This window comes from Pseudoliparis swirei, chromosome 7, assembly GCF_029220125.1.
Source record: "Pseudoliparis swirei isolate HS2019 ecotype Mariana Trench chromosome 7, NWPU_hadal_v1, whole genome shotgun sequence".
Taxonomy (NCBI): domain Eukaryota; kingdom Metazoa; phylum Chordata; class Actinopteri; order Perciformes; family Liparidae; genus Pseudoliparis; species Pseudoliparis swirei.
This window is the reverse complement of record NC_079394.1, coordinates 30,668,546-30,692,408: the sequence shown is the minus strand read 5'-3', so window position 1 is coordinate 30,692,408 and position 23,863 is coordinate 30,668,546. Positions and strand designations below refer to the sequence as shown.

The 23,863-nt window shown below is 42.9% G+C and overlaps 1 protein-coding gene across 1 annotated transcript; it reads right to left on the bottom strand.

The window, feature by feature from the left end:
• Positions 1-578: 578 nt before the first annotated feature.
• Positions 579-23,188, bottom strand: LOC130196627 (steroidogenic factor 1-like). The gene is given in 8 exon segments (XM_056418907.1): positions 579-832; positions 3,673-3,820; positions 10,952-11,071; positions 18,920-19,030; positions 19,032-19,606; positions 20,934-21,075; positions 21,270-21,388; positions 23,167-23,188. Coding segments are annotated over 8 exon segments (1,491 nt in total).
• Between the last annotated feature and the right edge of the window lie 675 nt (positions 23,189-23,863).

Here is a 23,863-nt window from a genome sequence, read left to right as displayed (position 1 = left end):
AATATATCAATATATCAATATATTAACATCTAAATAGATTTTTTTTAATTCAACTCCATAGAGCTTTCATATTTAGTTTATTTTCTCTCTTTTCTTTTTAGATTGGTGGCGAGATCCGAGCAGTGCTGAGAAATCATCTGAGAACGGTTATCACACGAACGTGTTGGCCAACTTGGAATCACAAACTTGGATTAAAAAAAAAGACTTATTTAAGAAATAAATCTGGAGTGAAAAGTGACCATTAGCTCACCCAGCAAGCATTTACCCGTTGGGTCATGTGACCTTTGACCCGGTTGGACAGTCATATCAGAACAATAAGGACGTGTTGAAGAGGAAGCAGCCGGTGGAAGTCGAGCCGGTTGCCGTGTGGCCGCGGAGCGTCGGACTCGTATTTGGTGGAAGAGGATAAAATGTAACCGTAGAAACTCCAGTTCCTAGAGGTCACGGCGAGGTCGCTCTGCAGGACGTGAACACATGAACGTTGAGAATGTTGAACCTGGAGTACAGATGGAGCTTCTGCCGCCATGACACTTCCCCTCTCGCACGGACCGCTTCAGCAAGAGAGAGAACGCCGCCGCTCACACGCACGCCCGCTTGGCGTGCAGCATCTCGATGAGCAGGTTGTTGCAGGGCACCTCCCCGCTCAGGTGCACGTAGCACAGGTAGTCCTCGGCCTGCGTGCTGAGCGAGCGCAGCTCCGGCAGCCGCACCACCAGGTGGCTGAACTTGTCCTGGAACTGCGGGGAGGTGGACAGCGTGTACTCCAGCAGGGCGCCGTTCACCTGCTCCTGGACGCCCTCCACGAAGGCCTGGTCCTCCAGCAGCTTCACGTCTGAGCACACACACACACACGCACACACACACACACGCACACACACACGCACACTCACACACTCACACGCACACACACACGCACACACACACACAGGAGGACCGTGGGTTATGAAGACGGACGGGGTCAGCTCGGTCTACATCATTACAAATGCACAGAGAGAGAATGTATTCGATGTTATTGGTTGGAAATGAGGACGACGTCTGATTGGCTACAGACAGCTTTATGTTGAAAAATACGCATTTGCAAATCGAGCCACGGCATTGGAGCGTTAAAAACCACAAACAGATGAGGTGGGATCCACAAACAGATGAGTACATGGACATGAGACAACGTCTTTATTCATTTATTTGGTGCAGGATACTGTTTTGTATTTCAACTAATGTTTTATTACTGTTATTATGTTTTAAATCAGTTCCAAGTTACACAAAACTTAATATATTGTAATAGAGTTATCATGTTCAATATAATATCAGGATGTTTATATGGGGATGTCCCTACCGACCAAACGGCCTTGATCTATACGATAAGTATGAAGTAAGGTGAGTGCATGGTGTGTGTGTGTGTGTGTGTGTGTGTGTGTGTGTGTGTGTGTGTGTGTGTGTGTGTGTGTGTGTGTGTGTGAGACAATAGCCGAGCCCTCCGTTGGACCGGCATTCAGCATCAGCTGAGCCTATCTTGGAGATTCCATTCACGCAGTAATTAAATGTTTTGAATCAATGTTCTGAATCATCTTTTCAAACTGCTTAAGGGCAATTAAATTACCCCCGACAAACCTGACTGGAGGCGAGGCGGAGCGGAGCAAAGACGGCCGGCGCGCTCCGTCTATGGAAGAGCTCTCTCCATTCAGAGGCCCTTTGTTCTCCGCCCGGCGACAGCAAAACACTTGTGAGGAGCCGGCTCGCCTCCATCTGCACACGCCGCCGCATGAATGCAGCCGCGCAGTGAGAGACCGTCCATTTCGCCTCCTTTGAACGCCATTAGCGGACAATGGCGGAGGAGGACGTCTTTGTTAATATTGGCTTTTGTCAACCCGAGAAATTTAATTAAGTGAATTCATTGGAGGGAGAGAAAAAAGGGCACTTTGGAAACATGCTTGTAACCTTTACGGATAAATAGCTACTGCGGATAATCGGACGATCGTGACGGTTTTTTCTTCCTCCCGTTAAAATGTCAGTGTTGCTATTCAAATTCCGCCAAAGTACAGCATCAGTATGACCGCCGCCCACTCAGGGAGATGGAGTCTAAACCTTCTGGAAACACACCGGCTACGAGCTACAGCAGTTAGCTCGGGAACACATTCATTTGTAGATCAAGGTGACCTTCAAGGTCTGGAGGTCAATGAAAGATCAAGTACTCATGCTCATGTTACATATACATATATATATACAGGACTGTCTCAGAAAATTTGAATATTGTGATAAAGTTCTTTATTTTCTGTAATGCAATTTAAAAAACAAAAATGTCATGCATTCTGGATTCATTACAAATCAACTGAAATATTGCAAGCCTTTTATTCTTTTAATATTGCTAATTATGGCTTACAGCTTAAGAAAACTCTAAAATCCTATCTCATAAAATTTTAATATTTCCTCAGACCAAGTTAAAAAAAAGATTTATAACAGCTGAGTGTTTGTCAAGGCTCAGGAAACCCTTGCAGGTGTTTCGAGTTCATTAGACAATTCAAGTGATTTGTTTAATACCCTACTAGTATACTTTTTCATGATACTCTAATATTTAGAGATAGGATATTTGAGTTTTCTTAAGCTGTAAGCCATAATCAGCAATATTAAAAGAATAAAAGGCTTGCAATATTTCAGTTGATTTGTAATGAATCCAGAATGCATGACATTTTTGTTCTTTTAATTGCATTACAGAAAATAAAGAACTTCATCACAATATTCTAATTTTCTGAGACAGTCCTGTATATACATATATAAATATATATACATATAAATATATGTTTATATACATATATATACATATATAAATATATATACATATAAATATGTTTATATACATATATATACATATATAAATATATATGTATATAAATATATATAATATATATAAATACTGTATATACATTTATACATATATATACATATGTATATGTATATATTTATAAACATATATATATCCATATATAAGTATATATGTGTGTATATAAAATTATATATATATATATTACATATATTATATATATATATATTTATATAAACATATATATATGTATTTTTTTAAATATTTAGATTTTTATATATACATATATACATATACATATATATATATATATATATACTATGTTGTGTTAGCCTGACAATTTCTCAAGTCATCTCTAAATGCACCAAATAGTCAAAACCTTCTTAATCAGCTCTCACCAATTGGAGGCTGTTTATTATTAAAATAGGTTACACACCCCAACACACGATGGGGGGCGCCTGTTGAGCTATGTCGAGAGTTGTAGAGCGTTGACCACCAGCAGGCGGTCACAAGCGTTTCAGAAGAGGTGAAACTGAAGCGCTGTGAATCTAAACCATAGTCAACATGTGTCATGGTGACGTTACAGGAGCGTCAAGCCGTAATGCATTCCTCTATGTTCCTCAAATTAAAAACCTGTTTTCTTGCGTTGGACCAACAACGTGTGGACTGTGAATCTAATATATGTTTTTCCTGATTTGGTGCTTTTCTGTAGGTCAAAAGTAAATCCCAGAAATCAAAGGGTAGATTTTGGTTGTGGATAAAAATAATTGGATGCAATTTGTTCCGATGAACAAGACTCCGATAGACCGCATCTCTTCAGATGATGTCACTTCCTGTAGGCGCAGCAGCCGACTCACTGGGGTTGAACAGCAGGAGGAACTTGAGGCAGGCGATCTCTCGGCGGTCCAGCTGCAGCGCCCGCAGCCGGGCCGCCAGCTCCTGACCCCTCTGGACCAGAGCGGACAGCGTGGCCTCCGCCTGGGACAGGACGAAGGACAGCTCCACCTGGAACACAGGCGCCGCCATTATTCACAGCGTGACAACGTGAGAGTGTGACGGTGTGACAACGTGACGGTGTGACAACAAGACGGTGTGACAACAAGACGGTGTGACAACGTGACGGTGTGACAACGTGACGGTGTGACAACGTGACGGTGTGACAACGAGACGGTGTGACAACGAGACGGTGTGACAACGTGACGGTGTGACGTGATGGTGTGACAACAAGACGGTGTGACAACGAGACGGTGTGACAACGTGACGGTGTGACAACGTGACGGTGTGACAACAAGACGGTGTGACAACGTGACGGTGTGACAACGTGATAGTGTGACAACAAGACGGTGTGACAACGAGACGGTGTGACAACGTGACGGTGTGACAACGTGACGGTGTGACAACAAGACGGTGTGACAACGTGACGGTGTGACAACAAGACGGTGTGACAACAAGACGGTGTGACAACGTGACGGTGTGACAACAAGACGGTGTGGAGGTGTGACAACGCGACGGTGTGACAACAAGACGGTGTGACAACAAGACGGTGTGACAACGTGACGGTGTGACAACAAGACAGTGTGGAGGTGTGACAACGCGACGGTGTGACAACAAGACGGTGTGACAACGTGACGGTGTGACAACAAGACGGTGTGACAACGTGACGGTGTGACAACAAGACAGTGTGGAGGTGTGACAACGCGACGGTGTGACAACAAGACGGTGTGACAACGCGACGGTGTGACAACAAGACGGTGTGGAGGTGTGACAACGCGACGGTGTGACAACAAGACAGTGTGACAACAAGACGGTGTGACAACGTGACGGTGTGACAACAAGACGGTGTGACAACGTGACGGTGTGACAACAAGACAGTGTGACGGTGTGACAGTGTGACGGTGTGACAATGTGACGGTGTGACGGTGTGGAGGTGTGACAATGTGACGGTGTGACAACGTGACAGTGTGGAGGTGTGACAATGTGACGGTGTGACAACGTGACAACAAGACGGTGTGACAACAAGACGGTGTGACAACAAGACGGTGTGACAACGTGACGGTGTGACAACAAGACGGTGTGATAACGTGACGGTGTGGAGGTGTGACAATGTGACGGTGTGACAACGTGATGGTGTGGAGGTGTGACAATGTGACGGTGTGACAACGTGACAACAAGACGGTGTGACAACAAAACGGTGTGACAACAAGACGGTGTGACAACGTGACGGTGTGACAACAAGACGGTGTGATAACGTGACGGTGTGACGGTGTGACAATGTGACAGTGTGGAGGTGTGACAACGTGATGGTGTGACAACGTGACGGTGTGACAATGTGACGGTGTGACAACGTGACAACAAGACGGTGTGACAACAAGACGGTGTGACAACGTGACGGTGTGACAACAAGACGGTGTGACGGTGTGGAGGTGTGACAATGTGACGGTGTGACAACGTGACGGTGTGGAGGTGTGACAACGTGACGGTGTGACAACGTGACGGTGTGACAACAAGACGGTGTGACAACAAGACGGTGTGACAATGTGACGGTGTGACAACAAGACGGTGTGACAACGTGACGGTGTGACAACAAGACAGTGTGACAATGTGACAGTGTAACAACAAGACGGTGTGACGGTGTGACAACGTGACGGTGTGACAACAAGACGGTGTGATAACGTGACGGTGTGACAACGTGACAATGTGACAGTGTGACAACAAGACGGTGTGACAACATGACGGTGTGACCACAAGACAGTGTGACAACAAGACGGTGTGACAACAAGACGGTGTGACAACATGACGGTGTGACAACAAGATGGTGTGACAACAAGACGGTGTGACAACATGACGGTGTGACAACAAGACGGTGTGACAACATGACGGTGTGACAACAAGACGGTGTGACAACAAGACGGTGTGACAACGTGACGGTGTGACAACAAGACGGTGTGACAACGTGACGGTGTGACAACGTGATGGTGTGACAACAAGACTGTGTGACAACGTGATGGTGTGACAACGTGATGGTGTGACAACAAGACCGTGTGACAACGTGATGGTGTGACAACATGATGGTGTGACAACAAGATGGTGTGACAACGTGACGGTGTGACAACGTGATGGTGTGACAACAAGATTGTGTGACAACAAGACCGTGTGACAATGTGACAACGTGACGGTGTGACAACAAGACGGTGTGACAACAAGATGGTGTGACAACAAGACGGTGTGATAACGTGACGGTGTGGAGGTGTGACAATGTGACGGTGTGACAACGTGACGGTGTGGAGGTGTGACAACGTGACGGTGTGACAATGTGACGGTGTGACAATGTGACGGTGTGACAACGTGACGGTGTGGAGGTGTGACAACGTGACGGTGTGACAATGTGACGGTGTGACAACGTGACGGTGTGACAACAAGACGGTGTGACAACAAGACGGTGTGACAACGTGACGGTGTGACAACAAGACGGTGTGATAACGTGACGGTGTGACGGTGTGGAGGTGTGACAATGTGACGGTGTGACAACGTGACGGTGTGACAACAAGAGGGTGTGATAACGTGACGGTGTGGAGGTGTGACAATGTGACGGTGTGACAACGTGACAGTGTGGAGGTGTGACAACGTGACGGTGTGACAATGTGACGGTGTGACAACGTGACAGTGTGATAACAAGACGGTGTGACAACAAGACGGTGTGACAATGTGACGGTGTGACAACAAGACGGTGTGATAACGTGACGGTGTGATGGTGTGGAGGTGTGACAATGTGACGGTGTGACAACGTGACGGTGTGACAATGTGACGGTGTGACAATGTGACGGTGTGACAACGTGACGGTGTGACAACAAGACGGTGTGACAATGTGACGGTGTGACACCGTGACGGTGTGACAAGACGGTGTGACAATGTGACGGTGTGACAACAAGACAGTGTGACAACGTGACGGTGTGACAACAAGACGGTGTGACAACAAGACGGTGTGACAACGTGACGGTGTGACAACGTGACGGTGTGACAACGTGACGGTGTGACAACGTGACAAGACGGTGTGACAACAAGACGGTGTGACAACGTGACGGTGTGACAACAAGACGGTGTGACAACGTGACGGTGTGACAACAAGACAGTGTGACAATGTAACAGTGTAACAACAAGACGGTGTGACGGTGTGACAACGTGACGGTGTGACAACAAGACGGTGTGATAACGTGACGGTGTGACAACGTGACAATGTGACAGTGTGACAACAAGACGGTGTGACAACATGACGGTGTGACCACAAGACAGTGTGACAACAAGACGGTGTGACAACAAGACGGTGTGACAACATGACGGTGTGACAACAAGATGGTGTGACAACAAGACGGTGTGACAACATGACGGTGTGACAACAAGACGGTGTGACAACATGACGGTGTGACAACAAGACGGTGTGACAACAAGACGGTGTGACAATGTGACGGTGTGACAACAAGACGGTGTGACAACGTGACGGTGTGACAACGTGATGGTGTGACAACAAGACTGTGTGACAACGTGATGGTGTGACAACGTGATGGTGTGACAACAAGACCGTGTGACAACGTGATGGTGTGACAACAAGACCGTGTGACAACGTGATGGTGTGACAACATGATGGTGTGACAACAAGATGGTGTGACAACGTGACGGTGTGACAACGTGATGGTGTGACAACAAGATGGTGTGACAACAAGACCGTGTGACAACGTGACAACGTGACGGTGTGACAACAAGACGGTGTGACAACGTGACGGTGTGACAACAAGACGGTGTGACAACAAGATGGTGTGACAACAAGACGGTGTGACAACGTGACGGTGTGACAACAAGACGGTGTGAAAACGTGACGGTGTGGAGGTGTGACAACGTGACGGTGTGACAATGTGACGGTGTGACAATGTGACGGTGTGACAACAAGACGGTGTGACAATGTGACGGTGTGACAATGTGACAGTGTGACAATGTGACGGTGTGACAACGTGACGGTGTGACAACAAGACGGTGTGACAACAAGACGGTGTGACAACGTGACGGTGTGACAACAAGACGGTGTGACAACGTGACGGTGTATGGTGTGACAACAAGACGGTGTGACACGTGGCGGTGTGACAACAAGAGGGTGTGATAGCGTGGCGGTGTGGAGGTGTGACAATGTGGCGGTGTGACAACAGTGTGGAGGTGTGACAACGTGGCGGTGTGACAATGGACGGTGTGACAACGTGACGGTGTGACAACAAGACGGTGTGACAACAAGACGGTGTGACAATGTGACGGTGTGACAACAAGACGGTGTGACAATGTGACGGTGTGGAGGTGTGACAACGTGACGGTGTGACAACGTGACGGTGTGACAATGTGACGGTGTGACAACAAGACGGTGTGACAACGTGACGGTGTGACAACAAGACGGTGTGACAATGTGACGGTGTGACAACGTGACGGTGTGACAACAAGACGGTGTGACAACGTGACGGTGTGACAACGTGACGGTGTGACAACGTGACGGTGTGACAACGTGACGGTGTGACAACGTGACAAGACGGTGTGACAACAAGACGGTGTGACAACGTGACGGTGTGACAACAAGACAGTGTGACAACGTGACGGTGTGACAACAAGACGGTGTGACAATGTGACGGTGTGACAACAAGACAGTGTGACAACGTGACGGTGTGACAACAAGACGGTGTGACAACAAGACGGTGTGACAACATGACGGTGTGACAACAAGACGGTGTGACAACGTGACGGTGTGACAACAAGACGGTGTGATAACGTGACGGTGTGACAACAAGACGGTGTGACAACAAGACGGTGTGACAACATGACGGTGTGACAACAAGACGGTGTGACAACAAGACGGTGTGACAACGTGATGGTGTGACAACGTGACGGTGTGACAACGTGACGGTGTGACAACAAGACCGTGTGACAACATGATGGTGTGACAACAAGACCGTGTGACAACGTGATGGTGTGACAACAAGATGGTGTGACAACAAGACGGTGTGACAATGTGACGGTGTGACAACAAGACGGTGTGACAACGTGACGGTGTGACAACAAGACGGTGTGACAACAAGACGGTGTGACAACGTGACGGTGTGACAACGTGACGGTGTGACAACAAGACCGTGTGACAACGTGATGGTGTGACAACAAGACGGTGTGACAACATGATGGTGTGACAACAAGATGGTGTGACAACGTGACGGTGTGACAACGTGATGGTGTGACAAGACCGTGTGACAACGTGATGTGTGACAACAAGATGGTGTGACAACGTGACGGTGTGACAACGTGACGGTGTGACAACAAGACGGTGTGACAACGTGACGGTGTGACAACAAGACGGTGTGACAACAAGATGGTGTGACAACGTGACGGTGTGACAACAAGATGGTGTGACAATGTGACGGTGTGACAACAAGACGGTGTGACAACAAGATGGTGTGACAACGTGACGGTGTGACAAGACGGTGTGACAACAAGACGGTGTGACAACAAGACGGTGTGACAACAAGATGGTGTGACAACGTGACGGTGTGACAAGACGGTGTGACAACAAGATGGTGTGACAAGACGGTGTGACAACAAGACGGTGTGACAAGACGGTGTGACAACAAGATGGTGTGACAACAAGACGGTGTGACAACAAGACGGTGTGACAACAAGATGGTGTGACAACAAGATGGTGTGACAAGACGGTGTGACAACAAGACGGTGTGACAACAAGACGGTGTGACAACAAGACGGTGTGACAACAAGACGGTGTGACAACAAGACGGTGTGACAACAAGACGGTGTGACAACGTGACGGTGTGACAAGACGGTGTGACAAGACGGTGTGACAACAAGATGGTGTGACAAGACGGTGTGACAACAAGACGGTGTGACAACAAGACGGTGTGACAACGTGACGGTGTGACAACAAGATGGTGTGACAACGTGACGGTGTGACAAGACGGTGTGACAACAAGACGGTGTGACAACGTGACAGTGTGACAACAAGACGGTGTGACAACAAGCGAGGGGGCAGACAACAGGACGGGACAATCTAACTAACCTAGCATCATAACCTAGCATCATAACCTAGCATCATAACCTAGCATCATAACCTAGCATCATAACCTAGCATCATAACCTAGCATCATAACCTAGCATCATAACCTTGCAACATAACCTAGCATCATAACCTAGCATCATAACCTAGCATCATAACCTTGCAACATAACCTAGCATCATAACCTAGCATCATAACCTTGCAACATAACCTAGCATCATAACCTAGCATCATAACCTAGCATCATAACCTAGCATCATAACCTTGCAACATAACCTAGCATCATAACCTTGCAACATAACCTAGCATCATAACCTAGCATCATAACAACATAACCTAGCATCATAACCTTGCAACATAACCTAGCATCATAACCTTGCAACATAACCTAGCATCATAACCTTGCAACATAACCTAGCATCATAACCTTGCAACATAACCTAGCATCATAACCTAGCATCATAACCTTGCAACATAACCTAGCATCATAACCTTGCAACATAACCTAGCATCATAACCTTGCAACATAACCTAGGATCATAACCTAGCATCATAACCTAGCATCATAACCTAGCATCATAACCTCGCCACTATATAACAACCATCCTGAGTTTCTTCGGTAACATTGCGTTACAAGCAACAACGTTATGTAAGAGTTCAACCCGTACACATGGGACACGAACAGTGACCCGCCACCTCCCACCAGAGGAGTCCAGGGTCACTCGGCCATGAGGGTGAAGTCCACCACCATCAGCTGATGGGTTTCAGGTTGGAAATATTTACCCATTTTGTTCATTTTTACCATTTACCACGGAGCAGATGTTATTCACTGTCAGGACACCTTTTATATCATAAAGTCTCCTCCAGATGTTTGGGGCAAAGATATCAGAATATTCTGACAACCCTCGAGCCTCTCAAATGGAAATACACAGTCATTTGAAAAGGTGAGTAGACGTTTGTCTCCCTCCGTGTCGTGAATGATGTGCAGGAGCCGACAGTTCATTGTGCGGGGGGAAGTGGAGCGGGGGGGAGTGGAGCGGGGGGGTTACCTCCTGGCCGGTCACCAGCAGGATGCTGTCTTCCTGTCCGTGCTGCACTTGTCTGAAGATGTGATCCAGGACCAGAAGTTCAGACCAGCAGTTATGGAGCAGCTTCATTTGATCTCCCACCTCCAGGAAGCAAACACACACACACACACACACACACACAGAGAGAGAGAGAAAAAATACTTTATTTTAAAGCCCACAGAGGTTTACTCTGTTCAGACATATATATATATATATATTTATAAACATATTTATGTATATATACATATATATATATAAATATATATAAATATATATTTATTTATATATATAAATATATATTTATTTATATATATATATGTATATGCTGTAACTTATATTTACATACAAATAAATCATGATCTTTATTCCTTTCAACCAGAGACAGTGCTGTTCATTCCTCTGGAAATCAATAAATCCTCTTTTTCAAAGTATTTCTCACTTGTCTTTTCTGTCATTTTGTGTTGTTTATTACAGATCACGGAAACATCGCACACGGATGAATGATTTTTACGAGTAAAAACTCAAATCGGCCGTTAAATGTGGAGCCAAATGTCACCGAAATATGTGTGTGTGTGTGGGGGGTGGGGGGGGCGTGTATTGCCGAGCATCGTCTGAGACCTCCTCAACCTGCTCACCTCTCTGCCCATCATCACCCCCCCCCCATCACCTCTCCTTAACACACTAACCCCCCATCCCTCCCCTCCCCCCAGTCTCATCTGCGAGGCTCTGTGGGATGGGGGGGGGGGGGGTTGCTGCAATATTGTGTGCAAGCTGAAGGACACGAGCGTCCATAATGTCGCGGCCACAGCTGCTCGCGGCCCAGACGCACAGAGTTACCGTCCGTCTGAATGAAACTATAACTCAGTGGCGGGGGGGCGGGTCCAATCTGGCGGGCCACGACTTGGCTAGATCAGATGTGGGGGTCTTGGTGTGCAGTGATAGAGGAAGGGCTTAAGGAAGCAAGAGGTCTCTGTGACCTCCCGCTTCCTCTTCAAGGAGTCGCACAGCCAACAAATCCCTCTGAAGAAACCTCCAGCGCGCCGGACGCCACGGCGTCGCCACCTGGGTTCCGCGCGGTCCACCGTGTTAGCCGGCGGGAGCGGGGGTTAGCTTGATGTTTTGTGTAATATTCCTGTCACGTGTCGCGTTTGACCTGCCAGAGAGCCGCCTTGCAATTTACAGCCGTGAAACCGGAAATAAACAGTGAGCGTCGTAATCCTGTCAACACACTGCGTAGAACAACGTTAGCTTGAACGGCTGCTGGTGACGCGGCGGAGACGGAACACAGCCGTGGGATGAAAGGTTCTGACCACGGACACGGCGAGCCGATCAGGTCCGACGGAGGACCGCAGAGCAGCGAGCAGAGCCGATGACGGTGATTATTGGGACGTCGATGAGGATAACTCTGGGGTCAGTCTCAATATTTGCAAACGCACACAGAGAGACTCACAAATTCAACCACACAGATTCACAAAGGAGAACAGAACAATGTTCACGGAGTGGAGCAGCGTCTCAGATTTGTTTCGGGCGCGGAAGAATTCCACTCCTGTTCTGCCGAAGACAATAAAACAACATCTTTTCTTCCTTCTGGACGTCAGATTCCCTCAAGAACATCCAACTGCTGTGAGGGGAAGACGGGGCTACGGAAGCTCAGGAGGGACAATTCAGACCTTTATAGGTTCTTTAAAGAACCTATAAAGATGCCTCAAATGAAAAAAATGGTTCTTTAGAAGGTGATGGTTCTTCGTAGAACCACAAAGCCTCTTAAAGAACCATTTAAGAACCTTTATTTTTCTGTGTGTAGAATAACGTTAGCTTGATGCCCTCATCAACACACTAGAGGAATACAACACATAGAACAACGTTAGCCGTAAGCTAACATCAACACACTGAAGGAACACAACACATAGAACACATTAGCTTGATGCCCTCATCAACACATTGAAGGAACACAGAAAAATGAAGGTGCCATCTGGAACCGAAAATGGTTCTTCAGAATGATGCCATAGAATAATCATCAAACCAGGGTTCTTTAAAGAACCATTACCTTAAATAACTCTTCAAAGAACCTATAAAGGTGTCTCAAAGAACCTTTAAAAAATGCACAAAGAACCTTTAAATGTGTCTATAATGAACAAATGGTTCTTCAGTAGGTGATGGTTCTCCGTAGATCCACAAAGCCTTTTAAACAACCATTTAAGAACCTTTATTTTTCTGTGTGTAGAACAACGTTAGCTTGATGGTAACATCAACACACTAGTGGAACACAACACATAGAACAACGTTAGCTTGATGCCCTCATAGAACAACGTTAGCCGGGTGCCCCTCAGCCAATCCACAGCTTAGCTTGACTAAAAAATAAAATAAATATACACTTTTATTAATCCCCAAGGGGAAATTAGTTCTCTGCATTTAACCCATCCTTAGTTATTAAGGAGCAGTGGGCTGCGGTGAAGCGCCCGGGAAGCAACTGGGGGTTCAGTGCCTTGCTCAAGGACACTTCGACTTGCAACTAATGGGGAGAGCGGGGATCGAACCCACAACCCTGCGGTTGCAGGACGGCCCTCTTACCCCACTGAGCTACAGCCGCCCCATACCTGCTAATTAATAGTATAATGCTACTAATGGAAGATGTAATATAACAAAAGAAGAGTCCGTATCTTTTCAGTCTCTATCATTAAAAAACACTCTTTCCAAACCTTCTGGCACACAAGACTTTGAAATGAAATAGTTTCCTGTGTTCTGCCTTTAGAGCTGAACATGCTAACGGTGTGTGTTCCTGAGCGCTCAGCAGGTGAACAGAAGGTCACGTACAGACGCCACAAAGACGCATTCAGACATCGGGAGCTTCCTCCTGCTCGTCAGCAACAGTGTCGACGAGCTCCTGCCGAGCCACATGTCCGCTATCGGCTGCGTGGAATGTCTTTATCGCTGCGCTTTGTTCTCATGGCCGAGGCCGCGAGTGAAGCTACACGCCGGCTAACGCGGGACGACAACGAGGGGAAACAACGTGGACGGGAAACACGTTTTCATTTCTGCCGATGTAAACCTCCTTGTACTTATTTATTCTTCCATGCTATTCTTCTATGCTTGATTAATATTCATATTTTCAGATGCATTTTCCAAAGCTAAAATACCTAAAATTACAATTTAGCATTTACAAAACTTCTCCCAGTGTGTCAGATATCTAACAAGATAAATCTGTCAACTCTACTTTAATAATCATATGGCAGAAGTACATAGATTGTGTTTTGATATTTCATTTATAGTAATAATAAATGCCTATGTGCTCCTTTGGGTGGCACGTTATAATCAGCTTATAGCTCTGTATAATTATAGTTTTAAGTACTAAATATTAATAATGACAGGTTATAATTACTTATACGGTCAAGTACAATAATACTTAATAATTGCTGATGATTCATAAAGTCCCTTTTTCAAGTAAAGTAAGAAAAAGATTTTAGATTTATATTGTTTTTAAACCTTTCTTTTATTTAATGCTATTTTTTTACTTTACTTAAAACAAACAATGAGCACTTAATTAATTAATATATATGCATTATAAAAGTTATTATAATGTTTTATTTAATCAAAGATTATTATAATGTTTTATTTAATCATAGATAATTATAATTATGTTTTATTTAATCATAGATAATTATGATGTATTTAATCATAGATAATTATAATTATATTGTTTTATTTAATCAGAGATAATTAGAGTTATAATGTTTTATTTAATCATCGAGGATCCCTATAACTATGGGAATTATAATATTATTTGATCCTTGCAAAGAAAAACAATGTTGAGCAATTATGAAGTATTATAACACTTGATCTTTATAAGTCGATTTATAATGTGATATGATTATTGCTATGAATCCTTCAAGCTATAATTCCACAAATGGAGTATCTTTTAAGGCATTATTATGGACTTGTGATCAAATAAAATGCATGTTGGACTTTTGTGTGGATAAATAATCTTATATTTTGGTTGGGCGTTATTAAAATAGATGTTTATACTTGTGTGATGATGAAAGATGAGCAACATGCAGGGGAGGATTCCAGAAAGAAACCTTGTTGTTCCTCAGCTGCACAAAGAGCTCTTTGTTCTGAGGAACAACAGGCTCCTCCTCCTTCTGAAGCTTAAGAACAGGCTCCTCCTCCTTCTGGAGCTTAAGAACAACAGGCTCCTCCTCCTTCAGAAGCTTCAGAACAATAGGCTCCTCCTCCTTCAGGAGCTTCAGAACAATAGGCTCCTCCTCCTTCAGGAGCTTCAGAACAATAGGCTCCTCCTCCTTCTGGAGCTTAAGAACAATAGGCTCCTCCTCCTTCAGGAGCTTCAGAACAATAGGCTCCTCCTCCTTCAGAAGCTTCAGAACAATAGGCTCCTCCTTCTGGAGCTTCAGAACAATAGGCTCCTCCTCCTTCAGGAGCTTCAGAACAATAGGCTCCTCTTACTACGTGTTATATCTGTCTAACTATTGATTCCTACTGACTGTAAAGTATTGATTACTTCTGACTGTAAAATATTGATTATTACTGACTGTAAAGTATTGATTATTCCCCTAAACCATCAGCTCTGTTCAACAGAGACGAGATGATGGACGTCCAATCACTATCCAGATGTGTGTGAGGACACGCCTCCAGGAAGAATGTTCACACTTCATCCTTCATCCTTCTCTTCCTGATAGGGACTGTGTAATTATGTAATTACATCATGAGTGAGTAAAGGAATGAAGGAATGAGTAAATGAGTGAGTGAATGAGTAAGTAAGTGAATGAGTTAGTGAATGAATAAGTGAGTGAGTAAATGAATGAGTGAATGAATGCGTGAATGAGTGAGTAAGTTAGTGAATGAGTGAGTAAATAAGTGAATAAGTAAGTAAGTTAGTGAATGAGTGAGAAAATAAGTGAATAAGTAAGTAAGTTAGTGAATGAGTGAGTAAATAAGTGAATAAGTAAGTAAGTTTATGAATGAGTGAGTGAGTAAAGGAATGAAGGAATGAGCGAATGAATTAGTGAGTGTGTGAATGAATGAGTAAATGAGTGAGTAAATAAGTGAGTTAGTGAATGAGTGGGTGAATGAGTAAATGAGTGAGTGAACGAGTGAGTGAATGAATGGGTGAATGAGTGAATTAATGAATGAGTGAGTGAATAAATGAGTGAATAAGTGAGTGAACAAGTGAGTAAATGAATGAGTGAGAAAGTGAATGAATTAATGAGTGAGTAGATGAGTGAATAAGTGAGTGAATGAATGAGTGAATTAATGAATAAGTGAGTAAGTGAATGAATTGATGAGTGAGTGAATCAATGAGTGAATAAATGAGTGAATAAGTGAGTGAATGAATGAATGAGAGAGTGAATGAATTAATGAGTTAATGAACAAGTGAATGAACAAGTGAATGAGTAAGTGAGTGAACGACCACCTCTAGTTTCAAGTCTTCTTCTATACAGCATGATGTCATCATTTGGTACTTTATGGTCATTTAGAGTCACACCATAAAGACCCTAAAGCAGACGATGCTTTAGGGGCGGGGCTACAAGCTGATTGACAGGCTACTTTTACTTTATATATCTGATTGAGCTTCCGGTTGACATAATGCTGTTGCGCAATGTCTGACGTCACAGAAACGCCACCATTACTTTTTGATTTTACTAAATATAAAACCTGATCCCACGTTTACATGAATCACCTCCAGCTTATTGTCATAAATCAGCCTTTAATGTGTGTTGTAGATATTAGAACCTTCTCTAGTCGCTGTGTTGCTGTTGAACGAGAGGCTGAAGATTATTAATCCACATAACCAAAACCTTCAAGATGTTTTGCTTCAATCCAATATTAATGTGTAAATATCCTCCTGTTGTGTCTGCACAGCAGACGTCATTTAAAATACATATCTGGAGAGAGCTTTTCCTCGGAGCCATAAATCTGCTGCCGCTGTAATCTGAAGGTTTCTAGAGGTTTGTTGTTATAGTTTATTCATGAGCCGTGTTGTGTCTGTTGGCTTCATGATCTATGGAGCGCTCAGGTCAACTAAAATAAACAATCTCACATTTATGTTCAGGAAACGGAAATGTGAGATTTAATAATGATTTAATAATGACTCATTTACATATCTAAACATGTTGAAAATGAAGTGTGATGATAAGTACGGATGTGTTTGGGGAGTTCTATATGTTTATACAATGTAAGGCTTTACATGAGACTATTAACCGCAACATTAATGTTTATTTATTTTATTTATTTTATTTTATTTATTTTATTTATTTTATTTATTTTATTTATTTTATTTATTTTATTTATTTTATTTATTTTATTTATTTTATTTATTTATTTTATTGTTTAGAAGGTATTATAATTTTTATTATTCTGCTATAAATATTCATGTGGTGGATTATGTTCTCACTGAGGTTTCATTTTCCAAGGACCGGATGTTGAATATGTATAATAATAATAATAATAATAATAATAATAGTAGTAATAGTAATAATGATAATAATAGTAGTAATAATAATAATAAGCAGGAGAAATATGGAAAACTATGAAGAGAAATAACAAACAGAGAGGAAGAGGAGAGAGAGTATGTGTGGCCTCCTCATCATGGGGAACTTGTTTATCAAATGTATTATTATTATTATTACATGTATTAATTTAAACTTATTTATTAAAAGTCAATATATTAAATACTCAATATATTAAATACTCAATATAATATAATTCAATATATTAAATACTCAATATCATAAAACTCAATATAATAAACTCAATATATTAAATACTCAATATCATAAAACTCAATATATTAAATACTCAATATCATAAAACTCAATCTATTAAAACTCAATATATTAAAAACTCAATATAATAAAACTCAATATAATAAAACTCATCATAATACTCAATATAATAAAACTCAATATATTCACTACTCAATATAATAAAACTCAATATAATAAAACTCAATATAATAATACTCAATATAATAAAACTCAATATATTAAATACTCAATATCATAAAACTTGAAAAATTAAAACTCAATATAATAAAACTTTAAATAATACAACTCAATATGATAAAACTCAATATAATAACACTTTAAATAATCAAACTCAATATATTAAAACTCAATAATAAAATTCAATATAATAAAACTCAATATATTCACTACTCAATATAATAAAACTCAAAATAATAAAACTCATAATAATACTCGATATAATAAAACTCAATATATTAAAAACTCAATATAATAAAACTCAATATATTCACGACTCAATATAATAAAACTCAATATAATAAAACTCATAATAATACTCAATATAATAAAACTCAATATAATAAAACTCAATATAATAAAACTCAATATATTCACTACTCAATATAATAAAACTCAATATAATAATACTCAATATAATAAAACTCAATATATTAAATACTCAATATCATAAAACTTGAAAAATTAAAACTCAATATAATAAAACTTTAAATAATACAATCAATATGATAAAACTCAATATAATAACACTTTAAATAATAAAACTCAATATATTAAAACTCAATATAATAAAACTCAATATATTAAAACTCAATAATAAAATTCAATATAATAAAACTCAATATATTCACTACTCAATATAATAAAACTCAATATAATAAAACTCATAATAATACTCAATATAATAAAACTCAATATAATAATACTCAATATAATAAAATTCAATATATTAAAACTCAATAAATAATCCTCAATAAAACTCTCTTTTGATGTCTGTGCTGGAAACTGACACACCAGAATTATGACGTGGGGGTTTGGCTAATTACGTCATATATAATCCTTCATGGATGACGTCACACGTGTATAAACCAGAGTGAACCAACAGACGCACGATAATTACGATGTGGGGGCTGACGTCACATATGAAAGCTTCGCGGGTGACGTCACTCACCCTGAGCTCCTTGAAGAAGATGCAGCTGCGCGCCCACTCCACGATGGAGAACAGAGTCTGGTCCGCCATGCGGCACATGAGGCCGAAGGTGCCGCCGCCGCCGCCGCCGCCGCCGCCGCCGCCGCCGCCGCCGGCCGCTCTGCTCCTGCTGCAGGTGAGCCACGATCTTGCTCTGCACCGCCAGCTCATCCGGGTCACAGCGCAGCAGCTCCAGCACCAGCGGCGGCAGGCCGAGCGGCGGCGGCGGCGGCGGCGAGGAGGCCGACGGGTACATGTCGGGGTACGGGTATCCGCTCAGGGACTCCGGGGAGCTGGTGTAGTCGGGGCACTCGGCTTTGATCGGCCGGCCGGGGAAGGCCGAGTACTGGTACTGGGCGAGGGGCGCATGCGCCTGCATGGCCATGCCCCCGAGGGATGGGGGTCCGTACAGGTTGGCCTCGTACTCCGTCGAGGGGATGGAGCTCGGGGTGGAGGAGGGCAGCAGGCTCTTGGAGGCGATGGCGGGCGGCATGCCGGTGAACCCGTAGTCCGTCTGCAGGGAGGGGGAGGCCGGCGGGGGGGCCGCGCCCTCCAGCTTGAACCCGCTGGAGCGGATCAGAGCCTTCTTCTGCTGCTTCAGGGCCCGGTCCCTCTTGTACATCGGGCCGAACTTGTTCCTGCCCCCGCGCATGCGGTCCGCGCGCACCGCTGTCACACGGGAGACACATGTGCAGATGAGACACGGCGCATGCGCACAGTATCTACACGACATATCTATGCATCGTGCAGAGCAGCCCCACACATCTGGGTCCTTTCCGCTTCCCTTTTTAGGGCTGAGGAGACCCCCCTGCAGGGCCCGTGAGGCTCGAGTCCTCGTAGTCTAAATAGAGCGTTTGATTTAAAGCAGGGGAGGGGGGGCGGTGTTATCGGGGGAATGCGTCCTGCTCGGCACCGGAAGCAGGTGCTTTGCTGCACGGCTGTCTGGGAACTCATCCCGCCGGGAGCAACACGCGCGAGAGCCGCTCCACGGTGTGTGTGTGCGTGCCCGTCGCGTCATTGCGGTGTTAGTGTTGGAGTTCAAAATGCACGTGAGGAATAATACAGGAATGGCAATAAAATATTATATTCCTGAAAATATGTGTTTTTTTTAATTTACATAAAACTTCTCAAAACGAGTTGACACACACACACACACAATAGTATATATATCTATATTTTTTAAATCACATAAAACTATTAAAAACGAGTTGCACAAACACACACAATATAAATAGATAAAAAATAACATAAAACTTCTCAAAACGAGTTCACACCCACGAACACACACACAATAGTGTGTATATATATACACTACCGTTCAAAAGTTTGGGGTCACTTAGAAATGTCTATATTTTTCAAAGAAAAGCACAGTTTTTTCAATAAAGATAACATTAATCAGAAATACCCTCTCTACATTGTTAATGTGGTAAATGACTATTCTAGGTGGAAACGTCTGGTTTCTAATGACATATCTCCAGAGGTGTATAGAGGCCCATTTCCATCATCACTCCAGTGTTCTAATGGTACATTGTGTTTGCTAATCGCCTTAGAAGACTAATGTCTGATTAGAAAACCCTTGTGCAATTATGTTAGCACAGCTGAAAACAGTTATGCTGGTGATATAAGCTATACAACTGGCCTTTCTTTGAGCTTGAAGTTTGTAGAACAAAATTAATACTTCAAATATTAATCATTATTTCTAACCTTGTCAATGACTTGACTATATTTTCTATTCAATTTTCAATTCATTTGATAAATAAAAGTGAGTTTTCATGGAAGACACGAAATTGTCTGGATGACCCCAAACTTTTGAACGGTAGTGTATGTATGTTTTGTAAATTACATAAACCCCTCAAAACGAAATGGCACACACACACACATGCACACAAACAATAACAACATTAAAATAAATCTCATAAAACCCTCAAAACAAGTTGACACGCACACACAGGTAAACAAAGAGGATAATAACTGTTGTTGTTGTTGTTGTTGTTACCTTCCAGCCGCATGCCCACGTTCAGGCACTTCTGGAAGCGGCAGAACGGACACCTCTTGCGCTGCGTCTTGTCGATCTTGCACTCCTGGTTCTCCGCGCACGTGTACCGCTTGTTGTTCTGCACGGTTCTCTTGAAGAACCCCTGCGGGAGAGCACGCGCACGGTGAGGCCGCGCGCACGACACATTCCGACGCTCGTGGGGAACATGGATCAACTTTACGCATGGCGCATATGGAGCGGGGGACTTTAGACTAATCGGGAAGTAAAGCCATCGGGGGAGATGATCCCTGTGATCTCTCCCCCCAGACGAGCTTCCGGTGACGTGTTTCCGGTTACCTTACAGCTCTCGCAGGTGAGCAGCCCGTAGTGGTACCCGGACACCTTGTCCCCGCACACGGGACACAGCTCCTCCAGGTCGTCGTCATACGTGTACTCCATAACCTTCAACGTGACACCTGGAGTACGCAGGCGCGCGCGCGCACACACACACACACACACACACACACTCAGTAATGCAAATAAACAGCAGGCAGACTTTTTCTGATTTATGTAACAATCTGAAAATCCTACAGGCCTATTATATATAATGATGTTTATCTTAATAATAGTAATAATGTTTTCTCTTAATAATAATTATGTTTTCTCCCTTACATAATTATGTTTCTCTAAATAATACAAATGTTGCTCTTAATAATAATTATGTTTTCTCTTAATGATAATGTTTTCTCTTAGTAATAATAAGGTTTCTTTTAATGATATTGTTCTCTCTTAATAATAGTGTTTCCCTTAATAATTATAATGTTTCTCTTTACATAATAATGTTTATTTAAACAATAATGTTTCTCTTAATAATGTTTTCTCTTTACATAATAATGTCTTTCTTAATAATAATAATGTTTATTTTAATAATAATGTTTCTCTTTAAACTGAAACGACATTTCTTCATTTTAATCCAGTTAATAGAGAAAATAGTTTCTGGAGTTTTTATTTTTACACGTTTTAATGCATTTTAATCTGAACCTAAACATGAAACAAATAATTGGATTTATATATTTATTTGATCGACATAATTCCAATAATAATAATAATAATACATAAACAACCATATATACATTTCACAATAAATGCAGTGTTATATAATAAGGCTTTACATAAGCTCTCATACTATAGGCCTCTCTAAATAAAACATAATGAGTTATATAATAAGGCCTCTCTAAATAAAACAAAATGAGTAATATAATAAGGCCTCTCTAAATAAAACATAATCAAAACGAATGAACCGGAATACTTTATAATAATATAAATATGTGCGCACACATTGTAACGTCGGGGTTAATAAAGAAATACAAAATTATTCATTATAGCCTATAAACAACCCTTTAACAAGGAAGTTAAATAAAGCCGATAGTAATAACAATAATAATAATAATCATAATAAACGGGCTTCCAGGTCGGTAACTCATATTTTCGTTTCCGTTGTTTTTTACCCATAATTCCGTTCGGCTGGATTAAAACGAGTCAAAATATTATCCACAATTAAACCTGGATCAAGTGGATTTATGTGGCTCCTCCACGGAGTCCAGCAGGACCGGGTCCAGCGTCACGCGGGTCTGGACTCATGAAGCATGCCGCGCGCTGCCGGCCACGACAGATGAAGACTTTATCTTTATAGGTGTGAAGATGAAGATGAATCAACTTTTATTATCGCTCGGCTCGGCTCGACTCGGGATCAGCGGGGAATACAATCCTTTATTATCCTCACGCAGAAAACAGATTTATTATTATTATTATTATTATTATTATTGTATTATTATAATTGTATTATTATTGTATTATAATTATAACTATTATTATTAGTCGTATTATCATTTATATTATTTTAGTATCATACGCGTTTTTTAAATGCTAAAACGATAGATGTATATATTTATTTTATTTATATTATTAAATTACATTAATTATATTTTACGTTGGGCCTCGAGGCTTTACCAATTATCATTATTTTATTATATTTATTACTTTATATTTAATTTGTGTAAATGTGCATCAGTTACATTTAAAAATCTTGATTTATTTTTAAAAATCCACCGAGTATAAAAAGTGTCGCACAAGTTGAATACGATGTGCGGCGATAACGAAACAATACATTATTATTACGTTATTAATCCTTATAATTAGTAATCCCTGCGCGTGCGTGGAGCCGCCGTGAGTCCCGGAGGAGCGCCGGTCTCACCGTGAGCCTTGTCTCCCAACATCGGAGCAGCAGCCAGTCAGCGGGGAGCGCGAGGAGGAGAACCTGGAGGAGAACCTGCAGCCGGGCAGGGGCCGCTGGAGGAGAACACCGGGCAACGGGGGACCAATAGAATCCGGGACGGTCGGGGTCGAGCAGCGGGTTCGGGAGCCAGTGGGACCGGCAGCGCGAGGCAGGATGACCACCGAAGACCTCCGAGACTCCCCCAGTCCCTCCGCTGCCCGCCTCGTGCCGGAGGTACGCTACAGCCACGCCATTGGTGGAGGGCTGGCCACGTGACGGAGGCTCCTGGCACCGCCTCCTCCTTGTGAAATGCCTGGACCGAAGCGCGCGCAGCTGATGGAGAACCCACTGTAGACTATATGTAGACTATATGAAGACTATATGAAGACTATATGAAGACTATATGAAGACTCAGGCACGTGCACAGATAGACCCTCGTGGTGCTCAAGCTCCTCCCCTTTTGCCCTGGATGAGTAAAGGGCCCTTTTGCTGGAGCCCACTTTTTTCATTCATCAGTATTGAAGAATACAAGTTACTCTCTCTGTCATCAAGTCCCCCCAAATGTGTTTTAATATCCGACGGGGCATTTATTTGAGAATTTCGCCCTGACATGCGGCGCTCACGAGCCCCCCCCCCCCCCCCCTCCTCCTCCGCGCAGTGCTCCTCGCGCCACCAA